The sequence below is a fragment of the Notamacropus eugenii genome, chromosome 2 (assembly GCF_028372415.1).
Source record: "Notamacropus eugenii isolate mMacEug1 chromosome 2, mMacEug1.pri_v2, whole genome shotgun sequence".
Classification (NCBI taxonomy): domain Eukaryota; kingdom Metazoa; phylum Chordata; class Mammalia; order Diprotodontia; family Macropodidae; genus Notamacropus; species Notamacropus eugenii.
The window spans coordinates 50,538,937-50,563,633 of record NC_092873.1 but is presented as its reverse complement, the minus strand read 5'-3'; the positions used below and the strand labels follow the sequence as shown (position 1 = coordinate 50,563,633).

Sequence of the window (24,697 nt, the reverse complement as noted above, 5' to 3'; positions counted from 1 at the left end):
TGAATGGGCCAAGTTACTAGCTCAGTCTCAGCAGGAGATGGTCAGCTCAGATGCCCAGGTTAGATCCCGCCCCCCCCCCCCCCCATTTAAATGAATAAATGAAGGATTGTTTAAAAGCCTTTATTAAGCACCTACTATGTGCAAACAGTACTAAGACAGACCCTGTTCTTTCTAGCTTCAAGAAGTCCAGGGCACTTAGCAGTGACCACCCTCCCTAGGCCATGCTCACTCAAGCTTCTGGGCTAACTTGCCAGTCCCTTAGGACCAAGGTCAAATGCCAGCTTTTTCCTGGAGGCCTTCCCTGAGGATGCCAGCCCCCACTGGGACTCAGAGGATGGGGCTTTAAAGGCTGCAGGAGTGAGTTATTTTCTTTAAACCAAAAAGGTTGGGAGAGGATTATGAGCACTGGCCTGTATCATGCTGAATAGAGAAGAGGAGCCATGGGGGGCATCTGGGATCCGCTCTCTTCAGGAACATCTTCCTGCTTCACTAGTCAACAAGCATTTGTTAAGTACCTACTGTATGTCAGGCACCGGGCTGGGCTCTGGGGATGCAAGGAAGCAGGCTTTGCCTTCAGGAGGTTTACATTTTACCAGGGAAAGCTTTGAATCATTTTATTTTAGCAGATGCAGGTCAAGAAATCTGGTTTTGAGGGGGGTTGGGGTTTTTATTTTTTGGCCCCAAACCATAAAAGAGCTAGGGCCTCCCAACCAAGGAAGATGGCACTTCTAGTGCACGTAAGCCAAGGGCCTGAAGATGCCTGTCCCCTGCCCACCTGCCATGGGCCTGCCAACATCTACAATTTGGTATGCTCCAGCGGGGGAAGGTGGCCAGGTCCCGGAGGCTGGGGCAGAACCATGGGAAGAGAATTTTTGCCCCGTTCATGCCAGCAAGTATCCAGTATGGGGTAAAGTTTGCCTTGGAAATCAGCCTGGAAAGTGTAGAGGGGCTGGAGGCCCTCAGGACGGTCTGCATCAAAGAAAGTGAGCTCCCCCTGTTCATAGTGGAGATACACACCTATCCGATGAGGGTGGCCAGCCACGGGCAGAGGCACTCGTGGGCACTGAAAAGCCTCATACCCCCGGCCTTCCTTGAGCCCAATCATCCACAGCCCATGCTCTGGGGACTTGATCAGCTTGCCCTTACGGCTGGCGGTGCCCTTGATGACCCCCAGCCGCCAGTGACTCTTGTTGCCCACCACCACCTCCCAGTAGTGTCGGCCACAGGAGAAGCCTCGGCTGGTGAGGACGCAAGTGTTGTAGTCAAAGCCATCAGGATGGCTGGCACACCGCTGAGACAGGAGGCCACACTGTACTACTGTGTTCCCTTTGGAGAGCTGGAGGAGTGGGTGGGCCGTAGCTGGGTCCAATTTCAGAGTCTCCATGGCTGAGGAAGGAGAACCCACAAAGGCCTGGTCAGACCACAGCAAGACAAGGTTTCTCCCTATGTCTGGGCTCTGGCCACATCTTTGAATGTGGCTGCCAAAGCCTCCATCTGACCCCATCGTTCCTCCAGAGTCAAATATAAACTCCTCTCCATGGAATCTCAATTACTAGGCTCCTAATCCCTTTCCTGTACAAATTATACATATTTCCTATATACACTGTGTTCTAACCAGCCTGGACTTCTTGTTCTTCACACATGATACTCAATCTTCCACCTCCATGCCTTTGCACAGGCTGCCACACATGACTTCAATGCACTCCCCTCCTTGCGTAGGCCTTGTTGAATCCTATAAGCTTCCACATGAGGCCTTTCCTGACCCCCTAAGCTTTGCTCTTTCCCTCCTCCCAAGATTCCTTTGTATACATCTCACATATATACCTGTTGTCTTTTCACTGTCAGCTTTGCATCCCTGGTGACTATGACAGTGCCTGGTACCTGGTGAACACTAAATAAACTCTGACTGTGCAAGCGGTGCTCAGCAGTGCCCAAGCTGGGACTGCTTTCTTGCAGTAACTCACCTGGCAGAACCTTACGGAACAGCCGTTTCCACACGGTCATTTTGAGGTCAGCCGGGTGGAAGCCAGGTTTGAAGGAGACAGCGTTGAAGGTCCCCTCCAGAGGCAGCATCTGCTGGAGCTTTGTGCTGAGAAGAACACAGGTGGACAGACCGCAGAGAAGACCAGGTGTGATTAAGTGGCAATACTGCTTCCCTTTGCTAGGGGCCCATAGCTGAGGATTTGGGGGCCCAGATCAGGGAGGGAAGGAACTAGGGAGCAGGGATCCAAACTGGAGGATCCCAAGATCCTAAAGTGAGAGCTGGCAGGGACCATTGAGTCTGACCCCCTCATCTTACAGATAAGAAGACTGAGGCCAAGGAGGTAAAGTGACTTGAACCGAGTCACACAGGCAGATAAGCATCAGAAGTAGGCTCTGAGGCCAGGTTCTCTGACTCTTGTAACAATCCCCCCCAAGATGCCAGGAAGCTTCTCTGCTCCTGAAGGCCTGACTGCTGAAGGAAAAATGGGGAACAGGGAATGAAGGAGCCAGGGATGAGAAAGAGGGGTGCCCCAGCCCATGCTATTGGCACCCTCTGAATGTGAGCACCCTGGATCAAAGCCCCCACCAATCTGCCCTAGTTAAATCTCTGGGTACAACTTCTCCCCCACTAAACTCACATAGTCCTTCCTCCACCATAGAATTCTACCTGAGACCCCTTTCTGACTGAATTCACAGCTCCAGGGATGGAGATTTATACAACAAAGGTCACATAACTGAGGAAAAGACGTGTGTATATGTCTCATGTCTATATATCTATATGTGTGTATATGCATACATGCATATATGTGTATGTATATGTATATATATACATATACACAAATATATAGTCATAATTTCCCTCCCATCACCTCCGATTCTCTCCCTGGGTTCCTGAGCTCAGACAGGTCAGCTTTCTTTTCTAAGGTCCTTCAGACATGTCTCATGACCTGCCAACTTACTGTCCCTTCCATTAGAATGAATTCCCAGCGCTTAAGCTGATGGGCACATAATACAGCCTTAATAAACACTTTATTGGACTCTCTGTTGAAAGAGAAGATCATACATTGTACATCCATGTACATGGTGTTTGTGGCTATATGTGTTATGGTACACCTATGTATTTGTCTATGTTCCTAAAGGCCATTACAAGTGGGGCTGGAATCTTGATTTAGCCCCTTTTGGAAGATGGCTCTAGCCGGGTGACAGGACCAGGCCATTTCCTGGGCTTCTTCTCCATCCCTCCTCCTCATGTCTGGACAGTCTCCAAAGGCCTGCCTCCCCTCTCCCCACCAGCGTACTTACCTGGAGGCCATGGCATGGTATTTCTATAAGAAAAGAGAGACAAGGTGGTTAAGACATGGGAAGGCTCCTTCAGAAGCTATTAGTAACAGTTTGCTGGGTGGGAATTGTGGTTGGTGACTGAGGGTGGGAGCCCTTGGAAGGGGGCGTTGGCTGGTTAGATGCCCCACATCCAAAGGTCACCCTTACTGGCTCCTACTACACACCAGGCATTGTGTATACACAAGGCATTCTGAGACAAAGCCCATTCCTGTCTTCTGGGATCCCCCTCCTAGGCATTCTTGACTATTCTGCTTATACTGGCCACTCCTCCATTAGAACATCAATTCCCTGAGGGCAGGGTCCACTCCATCTTTATAGCTGGATACCTGCGTGCGGAGCCAGGTGGCAAACATTTAAATGACATCAAATGAGACAATATCCACAAAGTGCTCTGCAGACCTAACAGTGTTGTATGAATGCTAGATATTGTAATAATTATGTTATTAAATACTTTTTAAATTGAATTAAATGGTGTCTTCTTTTCTATCCTCACCCTTGGACATAATGGAGGGCAGGGACCATTTCATTTTTGTCCCTATATCCTCAACTTGGCACTGAGTAAGTACCTAAAGAACGTTTGTTGGTTGCCGGACTGACGGACTGATGGACTATGCCTTTCTCTGGCTCACCTGGATGAAGTCAAGATGACTCTCCTCACTCAGCTGCTCCAAGACTTGTTCTGCCTGGTTCAGCCTCTCCCGGGCACCCTGGGCCTGCTCCAGCTGGATGTCCATGGAGGCCACGAGGCCTCGCTTGTGACACTCTATCCCCTCCAGACATCGGGCCTTCTCCTCATCCACCAGGCGGTGTAATTCCTGGAACTCTCTCCGAATCACCCAGCTGAAGACATCGGACTCATTCTAAGGGAAGGAGCACAGCCCATCTCAGCCTGGCCCTTACTTTGGTTTGGGCCAGAAGAGAGCAGCTCACAGCAGGAGTGTGGGACAGATCTAGACTGGCCTGGGAGGGTCTTTGGGTCCCACCCCTTCATTATACAGAGGGAGAAATGGAGACTCCAGAGAAATGACTTCCCCCGCGGCTCCCAGGGTCTTGGACTCAGTCTGTAAGAGAGTTTAGAGTCATCAGCCCAATCCCTTATTTTATATAAGAGAATACTGAGTCCCAGGGAAGTTATGTGATTTGCCCAAGGTCATGGTGAGGAGAAGAGGGAAGATCTGAACCCAGGACCTCTGACTACATTGTTCTTTACCCTGTGTCATGCTGCTTCCGTTGGCACACAAGTACAACCTATGTAAACTATGAGACCTACAGGCAAGTCCCTCTAGGACAGGAAGATGTTGTTAAGAGGTGATGAAACAGTTGACCAGTCAATCAACAAGCCCTGTGCCAAGAATGTCTTCTCTAAGAAGCTGAGGTTCTGTACCCAGCATCCCCTCCTCTTCCTGACTGCATTCACTGGTATGGGCCAGTCCTGGTGCTGCTGGCTAGGGCTCCCTGAGCCAACCTGGCCCAGGTACCAGAAGGAATTATAACCGGGCTGACCAGAAGGTGGCACAAGCTGCTCATTCCAAACCCCTTCCTGGAGAAGAGCCTTTCATGTCAGCCTCAGACTCCATCTCAGCCCCAAGGCCCAGGGGCTAATCCACCACTTACAGTCAGTGGGATCCTAGATGCAGAGGGGAGGCAGGGTCATGCCTACATATGAGGTCAGAGACTGGTTCAAAGCTCACTTCCAATGCTTCCTACTGGGTGACTTTGGGGAGGCCCCCTAACCTCCCTTGGCCTCAAGCTTCCTCATCTGTAAAATGAGGGAGGAGTGCCTAGGCAGCGCTAGCCCTCCTTGTTTTACAAAGAAGCAGCAAAGTGACTCCTCTAAGGTCACACAGGTATTAGGAGTCAGGGATGGGTCTGGAATCTGATGCTCCTCCACATCCCTCCTAGGCCTGCTCTGGATCTTCATTTGACTTTTGTGACACCAGGAGACAGGAGTGCAGGGGAGCAGTGTGGGTACTTGCTCACAGCAATCCGGGTTCTGTTGTTCACTAGTCTGGTGATCTGTTCCTCCAGATTTTCCTTCTGTTGTTTCAGGTCAGAGATGAGGCCTGAGAGCTCTTCCTGGGGGAGGAAGCCAAAGCAGAACCCATGAGTGCCAGGGAAATCATCTGACCTCAGGTGTCAGGACCACAGGTCACAGAGCCTGGCCCTTTCATTTCACAGAGGAGAAAGCCAAGGCCCAGCAAAGCTAACTGATTTGTGCCTGGATTAGAAGCCAGGCCTTTCTAACTCCATGCCAACACCGAAAGAACCCATCAGAACCAGGGCAGACTTAAAATATGCAGGTTTCTTTGGCCTCCACCTTATGTGTAGAAGCAGCACTGAATCTAAGCCAGGCCAATCCCAGAAGCATTTCATAAACAGATCCATCTGGTTGTTGGTGGATCCCAACTCTCCCAATAACTTTATAATTATTTTGTGTATTTCCCACATTTCTTCAGGCTCAGAAGATGAGAGACAGAGAGACAGAAAGACAGAGACAGAGACAGAGAGACAGAGACAGAGAGACACAGAGACAGAGAGACAGAGACAGAGAGAGAGGACTTCAGAGGCCATCCAGCCAACCTTCTCATTTTACAGATGAGAAAACTGAGGCCAGAGGAGATTAAATGAAGTTGCCCCCATCACACAGATGGTAATCAGTCAATTCAAGTCAGGCCAAAGAGCATTTATGAAGCTCCTATTAGGTGCCAGGCACTGGTGATACCAGTACAAAGAACGAAACAATTTCAGGTGAGATTCATAGAATCCCCAAAATTGAGAGTTGGAAGGGATCTTAGCTGAGGAAAGAGAGAGAGCAGCAGGAGCCATCAGGGTTAGGAAGGGCTTCCCATAGGAGGTGGCTGCTGAGCCTTAGAAGGAAACTAGGGGGTCTAAATGATGAAGTCAGGAGGGAGTGCAAGCCAAACAGCCCATGCAAAAATATGGAGGACTGAAACCACTGCTGAGCAGGATGGAGGAAAGCCACACTGTCAGTCCTGGCAAAGGTCCTCATGGTAACTACAAAAATGGCCAACAGCTGGAGGGAGAAGGGGCTTCCTTTTTACCTGCCTGCTCTAAGTCCCCAGAACTTTCTCTCACCATATGGAGATAAGTGGGAGCTCAGAAGCAGTTGTTTGGATACACTGAGCTTTCTCGTCTCAGCTCCTGTATCCATATGACTGCTTCGAGGTGATGCCTGTGCTCACCGAACTCCCCTGACCTCTGCACCCCTCCCACTGACATCCAGGACCCACACATGGGCTGGAGATGCACACTCTGCCTTTCACGTAGCTCTTTCTCTTTCCCAGACCATTGAGGGATCCAGGACATTTCCAGGCCCTGTCAGTCACTCTTCCTTGTTCCCCTTGTGAACACACTTTTCCTCTTCAGCTTCCTTCCATGTGCTCATGAATGGTTTCTATAGTAATAGGGGGGCAGAAATCCCCCCTACCTCACTGGTGCCCTCTCTGGCTCCTTGGCCTCACATCTACTTTGGTCTCACTCAAAAATGCAAGATACCTCAATAGATGAAACTTTGATCAAAAGTCTTCAGCGAAGGTTAACCTATTTACTGGATTCTTTAAAGTTTGGAGACTGGTTGAAAAAAGTTAAGGATTTAGTTAGATACCTATTAGGCCAGAGAGTTTTAATGACCAATTTTTGTTTCTTTGTTGGTTTTTCACTGGCAGGGGCTACTTGTAACTTTTTCATTTCTGCCCCTAGTGAGTACCCTTGACCAAAACCTCTATGAGCTATAATTATATAAATGATAATGACCATGTCTGCCAAAGGGTGGGCCCTTAGCTTGGGGAATGCACAGAATGAGAATTTTCCAGATCTCAGCCCAAGCAAGGCCTTAAGTGAGATAAAAGCCAAGCATTTCAGTCTTGAGTTGCGTCATCATCACAAAGTCCAGTTTGGTCAGAGCCTGAGGACTTGGTTTGCCTAGGAGTAACATCTCCCATTGCCAAATGTCCACTGATCACTCATCTCTTAGCTTTCTCTGTCTGCTAACTGCTTACTTTAACTTTCTCACTCCAAAGCTTATCCTCACTGAAAAGGAAACCCTGCCCTGCTCCCCATCATCTCCCACAAACATCCATTAGGTTAAGTTGCCAGCTCTCTTCTCTGTGAACTCTCCAAGGTATGGATGGGAGCTGAGTGGGAGCAGCTGGTGGCCCTGCAGGCTCAGGCACACAGGTACCCCCCTTCACCTGCATTCTCACCCTTGAACACAGAGTCTTTGATTGATCTAATAGCCAGGACCTATCTTTTCTGACTAGGGAGGTAAGCGGCTTCCTACCTTCAGGCGGCTGTACACGGTGGAGACAGGTGTGACCTGGTGCTGCCGATGGGAGCCCAGAAGACCACAGAGGCCACAGATGAGCTCTCTGTCCCTCTCACAGAACAGGCTGAGTGGGTTCTGGTGATGGGTACAGACGCTCAGCTCCCGCTCACCTGGGAGGTGCAAGGCTTCAATCACTTGAGCCAGGGAGACGTTAGGCGGGGAGCTGCTGACATCGGGCACCACTTGCCGGCACACGGGGCAGAAGAGCTGGCTTCCCAAGTGGTGGGCTAAAGAGTTCAGACAATCCTTGCAGTAGGAATGGCCACACTGCAGCATCAGGGGTTCTTTAAAGACCTCCAGACAAACGGGACATTGAAGCCCATTTGCCAAATCCGGGGCCCTCACCAGCAGCGCCATCCAGACTTTCCAAGCTGAAAAACAAGATCCGAAGTGTCCCTGTCAGAGTCCACTCCCAGAGTTGGGACTAGGGCAGTTAACCAGGGGCACAACACGGAGAGAGGGAAGGACACACACGGCACTTTTCCAGGATTTCTTTTGACACTTTCTACTTTAATATACTTTCGACATTCACTTTACACTGTTTGTAGTAGACAGAGCCCTGGACTTGGAGTTCAAATTCTACCTCAGACATTTACTATGGTATGATACTGGGCCAAGCCAACTAACCTCTTTGGTTTGCTGCCCAAGGCCTAACCTAGCTGAGTTTAAAGAGGTTTATTCCATTATTTTTGAATCTTACTATTTATAGTTTCACTATTTCACTGTCATTGTTGTCTCCCCTGTCTGAGTTTCCTCTCCTGTAAAATGGAGGCACCTGCCTCCCAGAGCTATTATGAGGACTGGATGAGAAAATATTTGTAAAAATGCTTTGTAAACCTTAAGGAGCCATGGACATGCGTGCTATTATTATTTTTATTTCATTAATGTGAATGCTTTTTCCACAGTTCCTCCTCCACCTTGATTGGCAACCCTTCTACAGATTAATGTCTGTGGCCAAAAACTGACATCACCCCCTTATCAAACTTCGCTGGGCTGGGCCCTGGGCAGCAAACAGAAGTCTTCTGAAGCCTTTCCAGCTTCTGCACGAGAGCGCTCATGAGACTGTATCGGGAAGTACGGGAGCCATGTGGGGTTCTGGGGTTTGCAGAGGCCAGGCCCCACGCCTCCTGCTTTCAGGCCAGATGTGAAAGGAGATCATTTGCAGACGCAGGTCACAGAGTTCCTTCTGCATATTTTAATTCCTCATTGTTTATCTTACCTTCTACTTTAAAGAAATGTCCTTGTTTCTTGATACTGTGTGAGGATCTATCACATCTGTATGACAGACTTAAATATGAAAGGAGCCTAGAGTCCACCTATTACATCCCTGCCCATTTTATAGATGAAGAAACTGAGGCCTGGAAAGGTTAAGTAATTTGCCCAAGGTCACCTAGGCATCTAAACCCAAGTCCCACTAATTCCATTCTGCCACTCCCTATCAAATCTCCTAGCCTGCCAGTCAGAGCCTTTAGGAACCAAGAGTCATCTCCATATGGCTTCTGGTCCTGCTGCCACCCCCTCCCTTATAACATAAATGACCAAAACAACAAGAATTGAGCAACCAGTTATCCAACAATGGAAGCACCATCCTTGCCCACTCGTCTTTCTTCTGCTGAGAGGAGAGGGTGCTATGTCACTATGTGCCCCCTAAGGAGGGTTACTGAATTTTCTATTCCTCTGAGTTCAGCTCCCTTTCAGGATGTTTTCATGAATTCTTTTTCTGCCCATTTCTATCTCATCAAGTTCATACAAATTTTCCTCTATTTCTCTGAATTCCTCATATTCATCTTTTTTTTACATGTAGTACTATTTTTTTTAGCTTCATATACCATACTTTGTTCAGTCATTCACCAATCTGTGGAGGGAGGGGCCTAATTTGTTGCTTATTTATTTAAATATGTTTAATGCCAGAATCTTCTGCTACTGATGCCATGTGTCTCTATATTGTGCAATAGGCCAATGGGGTACAGTTGAGGCTCAAAGCTTTGGGGAAATTGTAACACCCAGCATGGAGGCCTGGAAGTGATTTTCAAGCCTGATCTAGAATGTTCAAATTCCTTGTCCTGGCTCTGCTCCCACCCTAGTTTCTCTCTCTGATCCTTTAAGAGTCCCAAGGGTTAGGGATGTTTTAGAAGGAAGGATGCCCATTCAGAATGTGTTGTTGAGTCATTTTTCAGTTGTGTCCAACTCTTCCTAACTCCATTTGGGGTTTTCTTGGCAAAGATACAGGAATGATTTGCCATGTTCTTCTCCAGCTCATTTGGCTGAAGAGGCAACTGAGGCAAATGGAGTTAAAGTGACTTGTCCAGAGTCACACAGCAAGTAAGCTTCTGAGACCAAATTTGAACCCACGAAGATGAGTCTTCTTGACTCTAGGCCTGGCACTCTATGCACTATGACACCACCTAGTTGCCCATTTGGAGTGTAGACAAGAGACTTGGGCTAGGAGATGGGGACATGAATTCAGGTCCTAGCTGTATCTCTCACTGTCTCTTCAACATTGGTTATCCCAGAACACCAGATTTCAAGTTAGACAAGACTCCAACAGCCATACCCCTGCAAAGCATCTTGTTTATAATATCTATCCCCTGTGTTAGGTCTCCTAGGGATCCTTCTATCTCTTGGTCTTGGATAGTTCTAATAATCAAGTTTCTTCTTACTTCCAAACCAGAATTTACTTCCTTGTAACTTCCATCAATCACTCATCTTCCCAGTCTTTCTGAGGCTCAACACAAGCCTCTTCCATGTACAAATACCCAGATCAAATATTCGAGGACTGTGGTCACCTTCTTCCCTGGGTCTTCTCTCCAAGCTGAACATTCCCAGTTCCTCCAAATGATCCTTACATGGCATAAATTTCACCATCTTGGTTTTTCTCCTCTGGATACTTTCCAGCTCAACAGTGTCCTTCCCAAATTGAATGCAAGACTTTAGATGTGGCCTGACCAAGGTAGAGGATGATGGGGACTTTTGTCCCCTTATTTCTAAAAGCTCTTTGGCTTCTCTTAATGTAGCTTAAGACCACCTAAGCCTTCTTGGCTCCCATACTTAAATAGAGCTTGAAGAGTGGTTTAGTTTCTTTGTCTGTAAAATGAATGGGGTTGATTAAACTGATCTCCAAGGTTCCTCCTAGCTCTGTGATCCCATGACAAAGATTTTGAAGGTCTCTTCTGGATCTATGATTCTAGATCAGCACAAGAAACAAGAAAACAATCAAGTAGGAGGAGCCATCTCGCTGATGAAATTCATTATACCCACCAACCCTGCTCATTGAGCTCTTGGAAGCAGAAACAAGCTGGGATTATGGTTTTAAGACACAAAATTCAGGGTCCAGGTCCAATCAATGCTTGTGCTATCCATCCTCAACACAGAGATAATACTTTCTGGTACCTGGAAGAGCTAGTTGTCCCTAATAATTAAATTAATAATAATAGCATTTGGGTAGATGTTATTACATGATATATTGGAGAGATAGGTACTGGTATTGTCCCCATTTTGCAGTTGAAGAAACTGAGGCAAATAGGTGAAGTGACTTGGGTCATACAGGGAGTAAGTGTCTTAGGCAGAATTTAAACTATGGATTTCCTAACTCCTGGTTCTGTGCTCTAGCCACTGGACCACCAACTAGAGCCAACTTTGAAACCCTAGTGGCTCTGTGACTGTGGGCAAGTCATTTAACCTCTTCATGCTCTAGGAAACTTCCTAAGACTATCAACTGGAGATAGAGTGCTAACCTGCATTGGTACAGGAAGGGTCCTTGCTTTCGAGTTCCTTAGAACAGTGAAATTAATCCAGTGCCTATCACTACCTAAATAGGGTTTTGAGCCTAAGGCTTTACGTACACCATCTCCTTTGATCACAAACAGCCTCTGGAAGCAACATGCGACAGGCATTATTATTCCCGTTTTAGAGATGAAGGAACGTAGGCTTGGGGACAAGAGATAGTCACTTACCTTTGTCAGAGGTGGAATCCGAACCCAGGTCTTAATTCTCCAAATTCAGCATTCTTTCCTCTACAATTTACTACCTTTTAATGTAATCTGTAGCATATTTCCAAGTGACTGGATTCAGTGACCCCCAGGCAACAAAAAGCCAAGAAGTGAATTGCCTGCAGTCATTCCCCACGGAGCTGGGAAGGCAATCTCCAACCCTGACTGGCTACTTCCTAGCGCCTCCAGACTCGCATTACTGATCTCTCTGACTGCCGCAGCCTCTTTCTTCCACAGGGAGCTGGGACCACAAGAAAAAATGGTGGGAATACCCTCCTGCCAACTGATCCACGCCGCTTTCCTTCTTCTCCTCATTTCCTGGCAACTCCCCCTTCCCACCCCAAGGCGAGGGGAAAAGTCACCGGGAATCAAATGAAAACAAATCTTGGTCACAGGACTGAGGTGCCTGCCACAGGCTGCCCCAGCTCTGATAGGAATAGCTCAGGTGCATGCTTGAGTTAAAGGGGGGAGAATGAAGGGTGGAGGGTGGGACAAGGCAAGAAATAGGGCTGTGGGGAGGGCTCCTCTCTGCACTATTCCTTTAGTAATACTGGAAGCTGGTGGGATGGGAGGATTTAGCAGTGGAAGGGACCTCACAGATCAGCTTCTCCTCAGCCCTCATTTTACAGAGGTTTAAAAAGCTTAACATGCTATACAAATGTGAGTTTGTGATTGGAAAGGATGAACCAGCCACATGATAGAGGGATGAAGGATGGACCAGGGATGTGCTCAGAGTGTCTGGAGACACTGGCATTAGGCAGGGGTAGCCCCTACCCTCACCCTAGGACGTTGAGGACGTGGACCAGAGTCATATGGGATTGAGAGGTCTGGATGGATTATGGTCTCCATAGAGGGGAGGGAAAGGGAGGGAAGGGAGGATCCAAAACCAGAATATCAGAAAGCCACCCCAGGTTGTGACTGAGCCAGGGTAGGAGGACCACCCAAGGTCACCCAGTGAGCAAGGGCCAGGATTCCAACCCAGTCCCCTGTACTTTCCACTGCATCCAACTGCTTATTCTACAAATTGATGATGAAAACAATAATAATAGGAAACATTTACACAGTCCTATTATGTGCTAAGCACACATGCTAGGCGTTTTACCATTACTATCTTATTGGCTCTTCACAACAACCCTTGGAGGGAGGTGCTATTGTCATCCCCATTTTACAGATGAGGAACCTGAGGTAAACAAAGATTAAGTGACTTGCCCAAAGTCACACAGTAAGTATTTGAGGCAGGATTTGAATTCTTGTCTTAACTCCAGATCCACAACCCACCTCCCTCAGGCAACTTCTAAGATTACATAAATTGCAGAGAAGGTGCCAACCACCTGTTCCCAACGGGAAGTCCTGCGTACAATGACATCACAGAACTGCTGGGTCTGGGTTTTCCCCATGGCAGGGCTGTGTATGACCCAAAGGCTTAATCCACTCTTGTTGATGCCCCTGCACAGTAAGCTGCAGCCCCAGCTCCCAGCCCAAGGATAATCAGTGCCTAACTGCGCATTACCACAGCTGTTGCGGCAGGGTCTGGAGGAGAGCTGGGGTGGGGGAGGGGTAAGTGAAACTGACGACGCTCTTCTGGGCCTGGGGAAACACGTGCCTTACAACCTACGCCTTACTCAACTCTGGGCGATGATTGGCTGCGAGGCTCACACCTGAGAGTCAATGGGAGACGGCTGATTGGTTGGGCGGGGTGCGTGTGGGCGGGAGCTGGGGGAGGTCTCAAGAGCCTGCGCCGTGGGCCCTGCGCGCGCATGCGCTCTCGGGGGTAACAGCTGCCGCGGTCGTCTTACAGGCTCGAGGACGAGATGGCGGAGCCTCAGGTGACGTCTCTGAACGACTTGATGCCGGTCCTGGACCGCGAAGACGCGGGAGAGCTGGTGCGCGCGGAGGGGGACCTTGAGGGAGGGGGGGGGTTTGTCTTTCGGAACTCCAATTTTACAGAGAGGGAAACTGAGGCACAGAGAGATCACGTGGCTTGCTCCGGCGCCCCATAGTAGGGGGAGGAAAGAGCGCCAGGAATTGGGATTTGGAGGAGGCAGTTTAAGCTCCCTTCTCTGTAAAATGGGGGAGTGGAGTGGACTAGAGGGGGCCCTGGGTCTTTCCAGCTCTGTGATCCTGTGAAATTTACTTACTCCTCTCCCCTGCCTCAGTTTCCTTCCCTGTAAATGGGGGATAGGAGGAGGGTTCCGGGCCCTTAACAACCCTAGGATCCTATGATATTAAGTCACTTCCTCCTACCTCAGTTTCCTTTTCTGTAAAGTTGGGAGGTGGGGGGGTAGAGCACCCTGGCCCCTTCCAGCTCTGTGATCTTACACTTTTTAGGACTAGATTTAGATCCTGATTGCTTCCTCCACGTGTGACCTCGGGTGGGCTTTTGTGACCCCTGCTGCCCCTCTGGGGGTAAGGGGGGATAAGGCTTGGGCTCTTGGGGATAATGACCTGCTTCTTCCCTGACTGCCCCCTTACAGTCTCCCTACCAGAGATTGAGCCAGCGGATGCAGGATGTCACTGGAGACAGAGGAGTGTTAAAGGAGGTCATCCGTGAGGGGGCTGGAGACTTGGTGACCCCAGATGCTTCCGTGTTAGGTATGACCAGCCCCTGGGTGCACTCACTTTGGCAGGGGAGTCAAACCAGTATGAATGTTTTACTTGTATTCCAGAGCATCAAACCTCGTTTGGGTACTTAGTATAGGGCCATCTGTACAGGACTTAAAGCCAGTGAAAAACCTGGCCATAGAGGTAGCCAGTTAGGGGATCCCTGGCCAAGGGGCCAGACAGTCTGCCAGGGACCACCTTCTTTTGCCATCTACTTTGGTGAGGTACAGTCTCCTGGCTAGTGATGTAGGCTGGGCTGGCTTTGCTCATGGATTTGGTCCCATGTAAATTTCACCAGCTTTCTCTCATGATCAATTTCAGTGAAATACTCTGGGTACCTGGAGCACATGGACAAACCCTTCGACACCAACTGCTACAGGAAGATCCCTCGGCTAATGAAGCTCGGAGAAGGTGAGGGCAAGGCTGGGGACTGTTGTTGTTTTGGTTTTTGCTTGAGCAAAATCTTGAAGAAAGGAAGGGATTCTCAGAGGGGAGATGAAGTGGGATTGTGTGCCAGACAGGTTGGCAGATGAAAGGTGGGAGTGTTGTGTGTGAGGAAGAGCAGACAGTGTAGTCTGACTGGTCTGTGGCATCATTGTCAAATCAGGTTCCAAAGATGGGTTGGGGCCAGATTGGAAAAAGTGTTTAAAAGGTGGGAGTTTATATTTGATTCTGGAGTCAATTCTAGAGGAAGCCTTCTGACTTGACTAGGAGAGTGGTGCATGTCAGGTGAATGATTTTAAAAACTTTTATTTCACTTAAAGCAAGTGAAATTCACTTAAAACTCCCTCCCATTCTTCCAGTCCTCTTCCCCATATTGGGGGAAAAAAAGAAATTCTTGTAACAAATATTCTGTCCCTCAAAACAAATGCCTGCGTTGGCCCTCTCCAGAAGTTTGTATTTCATCTGTGCACTAAGTTCATCACTTTTTCATTAGGAGGCAGGTGGCAGGCCTCGTCATTAGGCGTCTGCAGCTGGGATCTGGCATTACATTGACCAGAATCCTTAAGTCTTTCAAAGTCCTCTGCCTTTATAGTATTATCCTTATTGGGTCTGTCAGTTCATAAAAGTGCTCCCAGGTTTCTCTAAGAGAAAACTCTCCCTTTGACCATTCCTTCTGGCACAGGAGACTTCATGATATTCACATCCCATAACATGATTAGACCAGTTGATGGACACCCCTTTAGTGTCTAGTTCTCTGCCATTACAAAAAGAGTGTCTTGTAAATAATTTTGTATATGTGGGTCCTTTTCCTCTTCTATCTCCTTGAAGTGTGGGCCCAGTAGAGGTGTTGCTGCATACAGTTTTGTGACTTGGGACATAGTTCCAAATAGTTTTCCACAATGGCTGATAGGTAATCATTTAGGTAACTGTGGAATGGGAGGCAGGGAGATTAGAAGCAGCATCCAATTAGGAAGCTGTTAGAATAGTTGAGGTGAGAGGACCCATGACAGATTGCTGGGGAAACCGTAGTTACCATCTAGAACAGGGACTCAAATGCCTGGCTTCTGTTTCATTGTTATTAGCCTTTGATTCTCAGAGTGAACTCACCTAAACAGTCATTTGGTGCATAATTGAAGACGATCATTTTCTTTTTCCTCCTTTGGAAAGCTGGGAATAGGCAGGCTTAAATCCACCCTCTGCCTTTTCTGTTCCAGAGATAACCCTGTGGGGAATGGAGGTGGGCCTGTTGACAATGCGCAAAGGTGAGCTGGCCCGATTTCTCTTCAAGCCTCGCTATGCCTATGGGGCACTGGGCTGCCCACCCTTGATTCCGCCCAACACCACAGTCTTGTTTGAATTGGAGCTGCTGGACTTCCTGGACTCTGCTGAGTCGGACAAATTCTTCGCCCTTACTGCTGTAAGTCTTTGAGAGCAGACCTTACTTCACTAGACCTCTGTCTGGCCTCGGTATCCTGCCCAGAGGCGTTTGTTTCTTTATGTTCTTCTGATCTTCCAATTCTCTGCTTCCATTCTGAAGCCTTTGCTGGTGGAGAAGGGGACCCCTCAACTTCATGTATTTTGTGTTTTTAATAAATCAGATGAGGTAATGGATGTGAAAAGGTCTTCACAGATGTATTGTGGTGGGAGTGAAGGTGTTAGCTAAGTTGAATGAATTCATTTATTTAACAATTTTCCCCAATTACTAACCTTGCTTCCCAAATAGTCTGTCAGACAATGTATATGTTTGTTTACCTACATGAAGTTGTTTTAAAAATCAATGTGATATGATTTCCACCATCTAATTGCACCATTTCTTATTTTAAATTCCTGATCACATATTTACCATCTTTAAACAGAATCTGTGTTGGAAAGGACTTGGAAACCTTTTAGGACAATTCTTCTTGGCCACGGATTCCACCTGTGACAACCTCTGCAAGTGGTTGTATAGTATTCACCTGAAAACCTATATGTATTAACATTTATCCTTTCAGAATTCACCTTCCTAGATTTTACCCATTGTTTTAACCCATCACCAATATACAAGATCCTGATTGTCTCATCTGATGCATTGACCATCATAGCTCTGTCATCTGGCTGCTTTCACAGTCACAACATCTGTGCTTTCTTGTAGTTCATTGAAACAAACTTTAACTTGCACAGAGGCAAGAAAAGACTTCTCTGGGGCAGTCTCTTAGAGACCCCTCCTCAGGGAGACACTGATTCTGGTTCTGGTCATTCATCCAGTTGCATGGTTCACATCTTTCTGTTTTGTCCACAGGGAAACCATTATTTTGTCAAATACTTGGTAGAAATCTAAGTCTTCTACTTGTATGATATTCCCCTAATATTTAAATATAACTACTTTGTCAAGAAAAAGGAAATGAGGTTAGCTTGGCATGACCTATTCTGAATGAGGCTATACTGGCTCTTAATGATCATAGATTGCCTAAGTGTTGATAAACCATTCCCTTCGTATTACACCCTGGAATAGCAAGATAAGCTCCAAATGAGTTCATGCATGGCATATACTTCAAGGATGACACTATAAACAAATAAAGGAGCAAGTGAGAAGATAGCTTTGGGGGCTCTGAAGAGCATGTGACCAAAGCAAATGATTTGATTATATAAAATTAAAAAGGTTTTGCACAAACAAAATCAAGGCTAAAATGAGAAGAAGAGAAGTAGATAACTGGTGTCAGGGAAGGATCTTGGCAGCAAGTTTTGCTGATAAATACTTTGTCTCTAAGATTGACTGGGAACAGATTACGATTTATAAGAATAAGAGTCATTTCCAGATTGAGAAATGGTCAAAGGCTATGAGCAAGCAGTTTTCTGAAGAAGAGATCCAAGCTATCAATAGCCATGTGAAAAACCATGCTCCAACTCACTAATAATTAGGGAAATGTGATTAAAGCCACTAGAGAGTCTACTTCATGCATCAGGTTGGCCAAGCTGACCAAAGAGGACAGTAAAAGAATGTAAATGGATTACTATTGAGCGGTTAGAAATCACAGAGATTTGGAAAGGTTTGTTTGAACTATTGAGAGTAAAGTGATAATTTGTAGAATAAAGCATTCTGAAGACACCTTGGAAAGACTTGAGAATGCTTCTCAAAGCAGTGACCAACCATGGTTCCAGTAGACTCATGGAGAAGCGTGCTGTCCACTTTCTGAGAGTTGGGGGTAGACTTGGTTCAGGTTGAGACATTTCTTTTGGTCATAGCCAATGCTGAAATTTGACTATGACTAATTCATTACAAAGGCTTTGTTGGTGAGGGGAAATAGATTTTTCTTGATTAAAAAAAGTTATATTAATTTTTAAAGACACAAAATAGAAATTATAACTGGAGTTTTGTGAGGAATGAGGTCAAGTTCCCTGGTCTGTAGCATGCAGAATTCCCCCACTTCCTGTTATTTTATAAAATGGGCATAGGTTTGGGCCTTTTTCAGTCCTGTGGCATCTCTCCTGTGCTGGGTGGTCTTCACAGACATGCCTGAGCAGTCTTGTCCACATGCTCATTCAGGCCTCCAGTAGTGGCTCCTGAGGATCTCAACTCACTAGGGGCAAGTTGATGCTTTCTTATCACCTTGTCTTGCACTTTAACTCTCTGGGGAACAGTGTTCTAGTTCCTCACTGCAAAATCATTCCCCTTCGTTCAAAGAGAACATGGCAAGTTGAATTGCTTTACCTTCTGGCTCACCCATCCATCCTGAGCTGGGCTCCTTTTTCCTTCCTTTGAGTTTCCTTTTGCCTTCAATGTAACATAAAGGAACTTTAATAATTTTTATATCTCTCAGTCTCAGCACCTTCTGAACTCTAATGCTCCTGATGCTTTTTCACAGGACTATAGGACTCTTTTTTTTGTATTGTTCCTCCATTACTTGCCCCTGCTTTCACATTTTATTACACAGTCGCAATGGTTTCTTTAAATAGCATTTCCATTGTTATTTTTAGAGTTTCAGTGTTGGAAGTCTTCCAACAATTTAGGATTCCCTTCCTCAATAGAATTTTAGGTCATTGGATGCTATCTATCTTTTCTCCAAACCCCCTTGAAACCTCTTTCTCAGTTCACGTGTTCTGGGATGGATGTGTCACTGTCTCATTGTTTCTGTTTTAGCAACCAGCTTTCTTTGAAGAGAGATTTCTGAAAGGGAGACTGGAATGTGGGTCATGAAGTAAGATAGTTGGAGTGTGTGGAATCTGACCCAGAAGGAGAGATGGAAGGTTGTGGATGGTCTGAGAGAGGATTTTCAGAGTAGGGCGTGGCCTTCCCTGTGTGTGGACGAGGTGGAGTGAAGGTGCAGATCATCGTGGCCAAGAAGGTTAATGAGCTAGGAGGCCAGAGACTTTGGGAGGGATAGCAACACAGATCCTGGTGTAGGATCCCCCTCTGGGAGTTATCATCCCTTTCACCTCAACTTGCATTCTCAGGCCAGGTCCCCCAGAGAGTTTTCCAGGTACTCTTCGGAAATCCTAAAATTAAAGGAGCTCCAAAGCACATCCCCATGAACCTTGTGTGCCCTCTTACCAGTCCATGTGGTGTCAGTGGGAGGAGTAGGCACACATATGGAGTCGGTAAAGAAGTCTACACTCAGAGGGGACACACGCTTTTGCTACAGCAGGGTGGGGACAGTCTTTCTTTTCTCGTGGTATCTTCACATTGCTTCTCTGAGCAGAGTGACTACTTGGAGTGGGCTTTCTCAAGCTAGACTCCAAATTATCTTAACCAGCTCTCTTTGAGACAGAAAGCTAAGTCTCTCTCTCTTTTTTTAACTTTTTAAAAATTTATTTATTTTTAGTTTTCAACATTCATTTCCACAAGATTTTGAGTTTCAGATTTTCTCCCCATCTCTCCCCTCCCTCCACCCCAAGACACCATGCATTCTGATTATCCCTTCCCCAAATCTACCCTTCTATTACTCTCCTCTCTTCCCTTTTCCTCATCTCCTCTGTTTTCTTGTAGGGAAGGATAGATTTCTGTACCCCATGACCTGTATTTCTTACTTCTCAGTTGCATGTAAAACCAATTTTTAACATTCGTTTTTAAAACTTTGAGTTCCAACTGCTCTCCCTTCCTCCCTTCCCACCCATCTCCACCAAGAAGGCAAGCAATTTAATGTAGATTATACATGAGTAGTTGTGCCAAAGACTTCCATATAAGTCATGTAGTGAAAGACTAACTATATTTCTCTCCATTCTGTCCTGCTCCCCATTTCTTCTATTTTCTCTTTTGATCTTGTTCCTCCCCTAAAGTGTTTATTTCTAATTTCTCCCTCCTCTCATTTGCCCTCCCTTCTGTCATTCCCCCACACCCCACTTATCCCCTTCTCCCCTACTTTCCCATAGTGTAAGATAGATTTTCATACCAAATTGAGTGTGCATGTTATTCCCTTCTTAAGCCAAATATGATGAGAATAAGTTTCACTTTTTCCCTCTCACCTCCCCCTTTTCCCCTCCATTGAAAAAGCTTTTTCTTGCCTCTTTTATGAGAGATAATTTGCCCCATTCCATTTCTCTCTCCAATATATTCTTCTCTCATCCCTCAATTTTGTTTTTTTAGATATCATCCCTTCCTATTCAACTCACCCTGTGCCCTCAGTCTATATGTATATAATCCCTTCAATTACCCACATACTGAGAAAAGTCTCAAGAGTTACAAATATGATCTTTCCATGTAGAAATGTAAACAGATCAACTTTAGTAAGTCCCTTATGATTTCTCTTTCCTGTTTACCTTTTCATGCTTCTCTTGATCATTGTGTTTGAAAGTCACATTTTCTATTCAGCTCTGGTCTTTTCATCAAGAATGCTTGAAAGTCCTCTATTTCACTGAATGACCATTTTTTCTCCTTAAGTATTATACTCAGTTTTGCAGGGTAGGTGATTCTTGGTTTTAATCCTAGTTCCTTTGACTTCTGGAATATCATATTCCAAGCCCTTCCCTCCCTTAGTGTAGAAGCTGCTAGATCTTGTGTTATCCTGATTGTATTTTCATAGTACTCTAATTGTTTTTTTCCGGCTGCTTGAAATATTTTCTCCTTGACCTGGGAACTCTAGAAATTGGCTACAATGTTCCTAGTAGTTTTCCTTTTGGGATCTCTTTCAGGAGGTGATCAATGGATTCTTTCTGTATTTATTTTGCCCTCTGGTTCTAGAATCTCAGGGCAGTTTTCCTTGATAATTTCATGAAAGATGATGTCTAGGCTCTTTTTTTGATCGTGGCTTTCAGGTAGTCCTATAATTTTAAAACTGTCTCTCCTGGATCTGTTTTCCAGGTGAGGTGTTTTCCCAATGAGATATTTCACATTGTCTGCTATTTTTTCATTCCTTTGGTTTTGTTTTATGATTTCTTGATTTTTCATAAAGTCATTAGCTTCCATCTGCTCCATTCTAATCTTTAAGGAATCATTTTCTTCAGGGAGCTTTTGGACCTCCTTTTCCATCTGGCCAATTCTGCTTTTAGGGCACTCTTCTTCTCATTGGCTTTTTGGATCTTTTGCATTTGGGTTACTCTATTTTTTTAAAGTGTTATTTTCTTCAGCATTTTTTGGGTCCCCTTTAACAAGCAGTTGACTCTTTTCTCTTCCCAGTTTTTGCTCTGCTTCTCTTACTTGATTTTCAGAATCCTTTTTGAGCTCTTCCACAGCCTGAGACCAATTCGTATTTTTCTTGATGGCTTTGGGTGGAGGAGCTTTGTGTTTGCATGCTTTTGTCTTCCTTGTCACCAACGTAAAATTTTATAGTCTGATTCTTTTTTCGGTTTTTACTTATTTCCCCAGCCATTTATTTGACTTCTGAGCTCTTTGTCAAGGGTATGTCTCTGTTCCAGTGGGGGTGGGGGTTGTACTGTCACTCTCTTGATTCTCCCCACAATCTGTGGATCTAGAGCTCTAGAAACAGTGACTGTAGCTGCTCCTGCTGCTGCTTTGGCTGCAGAGGGTTTCTCCCCCTTTCCCCCTCAGCCGCCCTGGGGCTGAGGCAAGACCACTCCACTTTCTCACACTGGTCCCACAGGCTTTTCCCACTGACCTTCCAATTTATCCTCAGTGTTTTGGGGTCCTGAAGTCTGGAAAGCATCACAGATGTGAGAGATTCAGTCTTGCCAAGGCCTGTTCAGGTCGCATCTGTGCCCATGTGGCCCGTGCTGGACTGCACTCTGCTCCCACTGTGGCTTGATAGACATTACCCGGTGACCTTCCAGTCTGTCTTAGTCTGGAGATTTGCTGCACTCCATCATTCTGTGGGTTCTGCAGCTCCAGAATTTGTTTAGAACCGTTTTTTACAGGTATTTGACTGGGCTTGGCGGGAGTACTCTAAAAAGTGTATGCTGTTACTCTGCCATCTTGGCTCTGCCCCCTCTGAGTCTCTCCTTGTTCAAGGCTATCTCACACCAAGACTTCTGGACCAGCTTCCTCCTGAATGCATGAGGTCTCCTTCTGGGCAAGTAACCCCCCTGCAAAGTGGAGATCCCTTTACTTCTGGTAGAGGCAAGGAGTGGTTCCCTTTCAATGCCTGGGGTCTTTCTTCCTGGCTGCCATGGGTCATATTCCTCAAGGCTGTCTCCTGATTATTGTAAAGGGATACCAGGGACAACCAGTCCTTTGGAGCTGATGGTAGGCTCCCCTCTCCCATAAGACTTGACTAATGAATTTCCCTATGTTTGATTGTCACTGTTATGTGCCCTCTTGTCCTCTGTGATTGAATGAAATGGGCTGAGGCTGGGAGTGCTGGGGAGTCAGTGGATCAAGGCCTCTTCTGAACAACTCCCCTGACTAGGGACACCTGAGTAGGAGGACAGAGATTAGGGTGGACAGGAAACCAGTAAAACAGGAGGGCAAGTGAGCTGGGCTCCAGCAGGTAACAGCCACCACCTCTGGATGGGTGCTATTGAGGGCTCAATGTGAGCATCCAAAGAGGGCAGGATGTGGGAAGATGGCAACAGAGGAGGGAGCTGGGAGTGATGACAGGAGTATGTCCTCCCCTCCTACTGGCTTGATTTTTCAGACTGAGGGCAGAGAGGGAGGAGGTACAGGGTACGTGTCCAGCATGGGTGCAGGTGGATGGAAATGATGCCAGAGGGAGAGGTCTGCTAGGAAGAGCAGTTTACCAGCAGTGGGGGGTGTGCAGAGGGCAGGGTGGGCCTGAGGTGGATGCCACTTGGGGGGGTGCAAGGGGCACAGCAGTCTGAGTCACAGGTGTTTGCAGAGGAGACATCTGTGAGCCAACTGTGGGGCCCTCCCCAGTCAGGGTATCAGGGGATGGGTAGGATCTGAAGGTGACACTTGGGGTCTGAACTCTTGTGGTTAGTCAGGGCAGATGTGCTTCCTCCCTCAGGTCATAAGGCAGACATTGATCTGGTTTCCCTTTTCTCCCCTGGGCAGCTCTGGGAACCTTAGTGAATTCAGCATTTCAGCCAAGTCTGGTCAGACCAAGATGTTTGAAATCCTATCTCTGTGAACGACCCTTGGCCATGTAGTGGCCGAGCCCTTGAGCTTAGTGGTATCACCACACAAGCCTTTGTTTTTGATCCCTCAGAAGCAGCAGGATGTATTCCCACTCGAGAAGGTGCTGAAGGTGGCTGGCACAGAGAGGGAATTTGGCAACTACCTCTTTCGCCAGAACCGTTTTCATGATGCCAAGGAGAGATACAAAAGGGTAAGAGATCCTGTGGGCAGCCACCTCTTTTGTCCCTAAGGGAAGGGCACCGCACCTGTTTTGAATAAGTAGTGTACATGCTAGCAAGTCCTTGCTGGTGGTTGTCAGAGCTGGGTGCCAGGTGTGGCAGTGGCTGCTGGGTAATTTGCATCTGCAGGCTGGGTCCCCCTGTGGTTCCTCTGTCTCTCTTTTATTAATAGATTCCTCTGCTTGTCCCCTGGGATGCACTCCTACACTCGGGTGAGCCAGGCCACAGAGCTTCAGGGACCCTGCACACCGTCATTTGCTTATCGGCCTACATGACCATGCTCTGTTGTAGTTTCTCTCTTTGGGGCAGACCTCCTGACCTTGTACTTGTATCTCTGTTCCTGCTTTGCTTTGTCAAATGTTCCTATGGCCTTTTCTCCCAAGGACCAATGTTCACATTTGTCTTTGTTGTTAATTCATTGAGTTTATGGCATGTCACAGAGGCTCTCCTTTCTTCCACCCAACAAATTAACTGTTAGCATAAAAGGTAATTGTAGAGCAGCAATAGATTTATTCAGGGGCCACAGTATGTTTGGGAAATGGAGAGATTAACACTGTTGATCATATCTTCCTGTGTCAAAAGCTGGCCCTTTTGGCCTTTCTGTCCAAAGTGTCCTGTCCTGTCCAAAGTGTCACTCTCAGGTCATGCACCTGCACATGGTCTTAGGCCCTCACCCCCTATAAAAGGGGATGAATTTGTGATCACTTCAAGATTTCCTGTCTGGGAAACTGGTGGTATCCTTGAAGACGTTTGGCAGGAAAATTTTATTTTAGGGGTGAAAAAGTGTTCAAGGCGTGTCCCAGGAAATGAGCTGGCTTGGGAAACAGTAGGTTCCTCCTGACTGGAGATCTGCACACAGGCTGAACGATACGGTGTGGATATATCGCAGTGGGGATTCTTTTTGGGGTATGTGCTAGACTCAATAAGCCCAGAGATCTCTTCCTAGTCACTGGGTTTCATTTTAGACATGGATATCTTGTCACCACCTCCTCAAACTCAGCTGTTCTCTTTGTTTTTCAGTCATGTCTAACTCTTCATGACCCCATTTGGGGTTTTCTTGGCAAAGGTACTGGAGTGGTTTGCCATTTCCTTTTCCAGCTCATTTGACAGATAGGGAAACTGAGGCAAACAGGATTAAGTGATTTGCTTGGGGCCACACAGTTGGTACTGTGAGTTGTGGGGACTGTGGAGGTCTAGCAACCATAGTAGTATAGGGGAAGCTTCACATCTAGGGTAATACTCTTTAAGTCTGGAGGATGACAGAAAGGAAAGGGGGGGGGGGGTTCTCCACCTCTTAAGCATCCCTGAGTGC

At 46.7% G+C, this 24,697-nt stretch overlaps 2 protein-coding genes across 9 annotated transcripts in view; one reads left to right on the top strand and one right to left on the bottom strand.

Annotated features, from left to right (window-relative positions):
• Positions 1–108: 108 nt before the first annotated feature.
• TRIM50 (tripartite motif containing 50) lies at positions 109–13,198 on the bottom strand. Of its 2 annotated transcripts, XM_072640239.1 has the most exons (8): positions 13,169–13,198; positions 11,623–11,899; positions 7,625–8,040; positions 5,305–5,400; positions 3,954–4,184; positions 3,286–3,308; positions 1,965–2,089; positions 109–1,386 (listed from the first exon to the last, which is right to left on the bottom strand). In XM_072640239.1, the coding sequence occupies exons 3-8, from the start codon at positions 8,024–8,026 to the stop codon at positions 797–799; spliced, it is 1,467 nt and encodes a 488-aa protein (XP_072496340.1). In that variant the 5' UTR covers positions 8,027–8,040; positions 11,623–11,899; positions 13,169–13,198; the 3' UTR covers positions 109–796. The 2 variants fall into 2 exon arrangements, with proteins under 2 accessions (XP_072496340.1, XP_072496339.1); XM_072640238.1 differs by lacking the exon at positions 13,169–13,198 and having other exon boundaries at positions 11,623–12,005.
• Positions 13,199–13,307: 109 nt separating this feature from the next.
• FKBP6 (FKBP prolyl isomerase family member 6 (inactive)) overlaps positions 13,308–24,697 on the top strand; it is a 51,485-nt gene continuing 40,095 nt past the window's right edge. For 6 of the 7 annotated variants that reach the window (XM_072640227.1, XM_072640228.1, XM_072640230.1 and 3 more), the window contains exons 1-5: positions 13,323–13,541; positions 14,133–14,250; positions 14,581–14,670; positions 15,918–16,120; positions 23,238–23,357. In XM_072640227.1, coding sequence (XP_072496328.1) covers positions 13,470–13,541; positions 14,133–14,250; positions 14,581–14,670; positions 15,918–16,120; positions 23,238–23,357 — 603 coding nt within the window. In that variant the 5' untranslated portion in view covers positions 13,323–13,469. Of the gene's footprint in view, positions 13,542–14,132; positions 14,251–14,580; positions 14,671–15,917; positions 16,121–23,237; positions 23,358–24,697 lie in introns of all 7 variants that reach the window. The other variant, XM_072640226.1, reaches the window with a different exon arrangement.

Coding starts and splice junctions, on each gene's coding strand:
- TRIM50 (XM_072640239.1), bottom strand. CDS start 8,026: ATGGCGCTGCTGGTGAGGGCCCCGGATTTGGCAAATGGGCTTCAATGT. Junction 5,401..7,624: donor CCGTGTACAGCCGCCTGAAG/GTAGGAAGCCGC, acceptor TTCCTCCCCCAG/GAAGAGCTCTCAGGCCTCAT. Junction 2,090..3,285: donor TACCATGCCATGGCCTCCAG/GTAAGTACGCTG, acceptor TGTTCTTCTCAG/CACAAAGCTCCAGCAGATGC.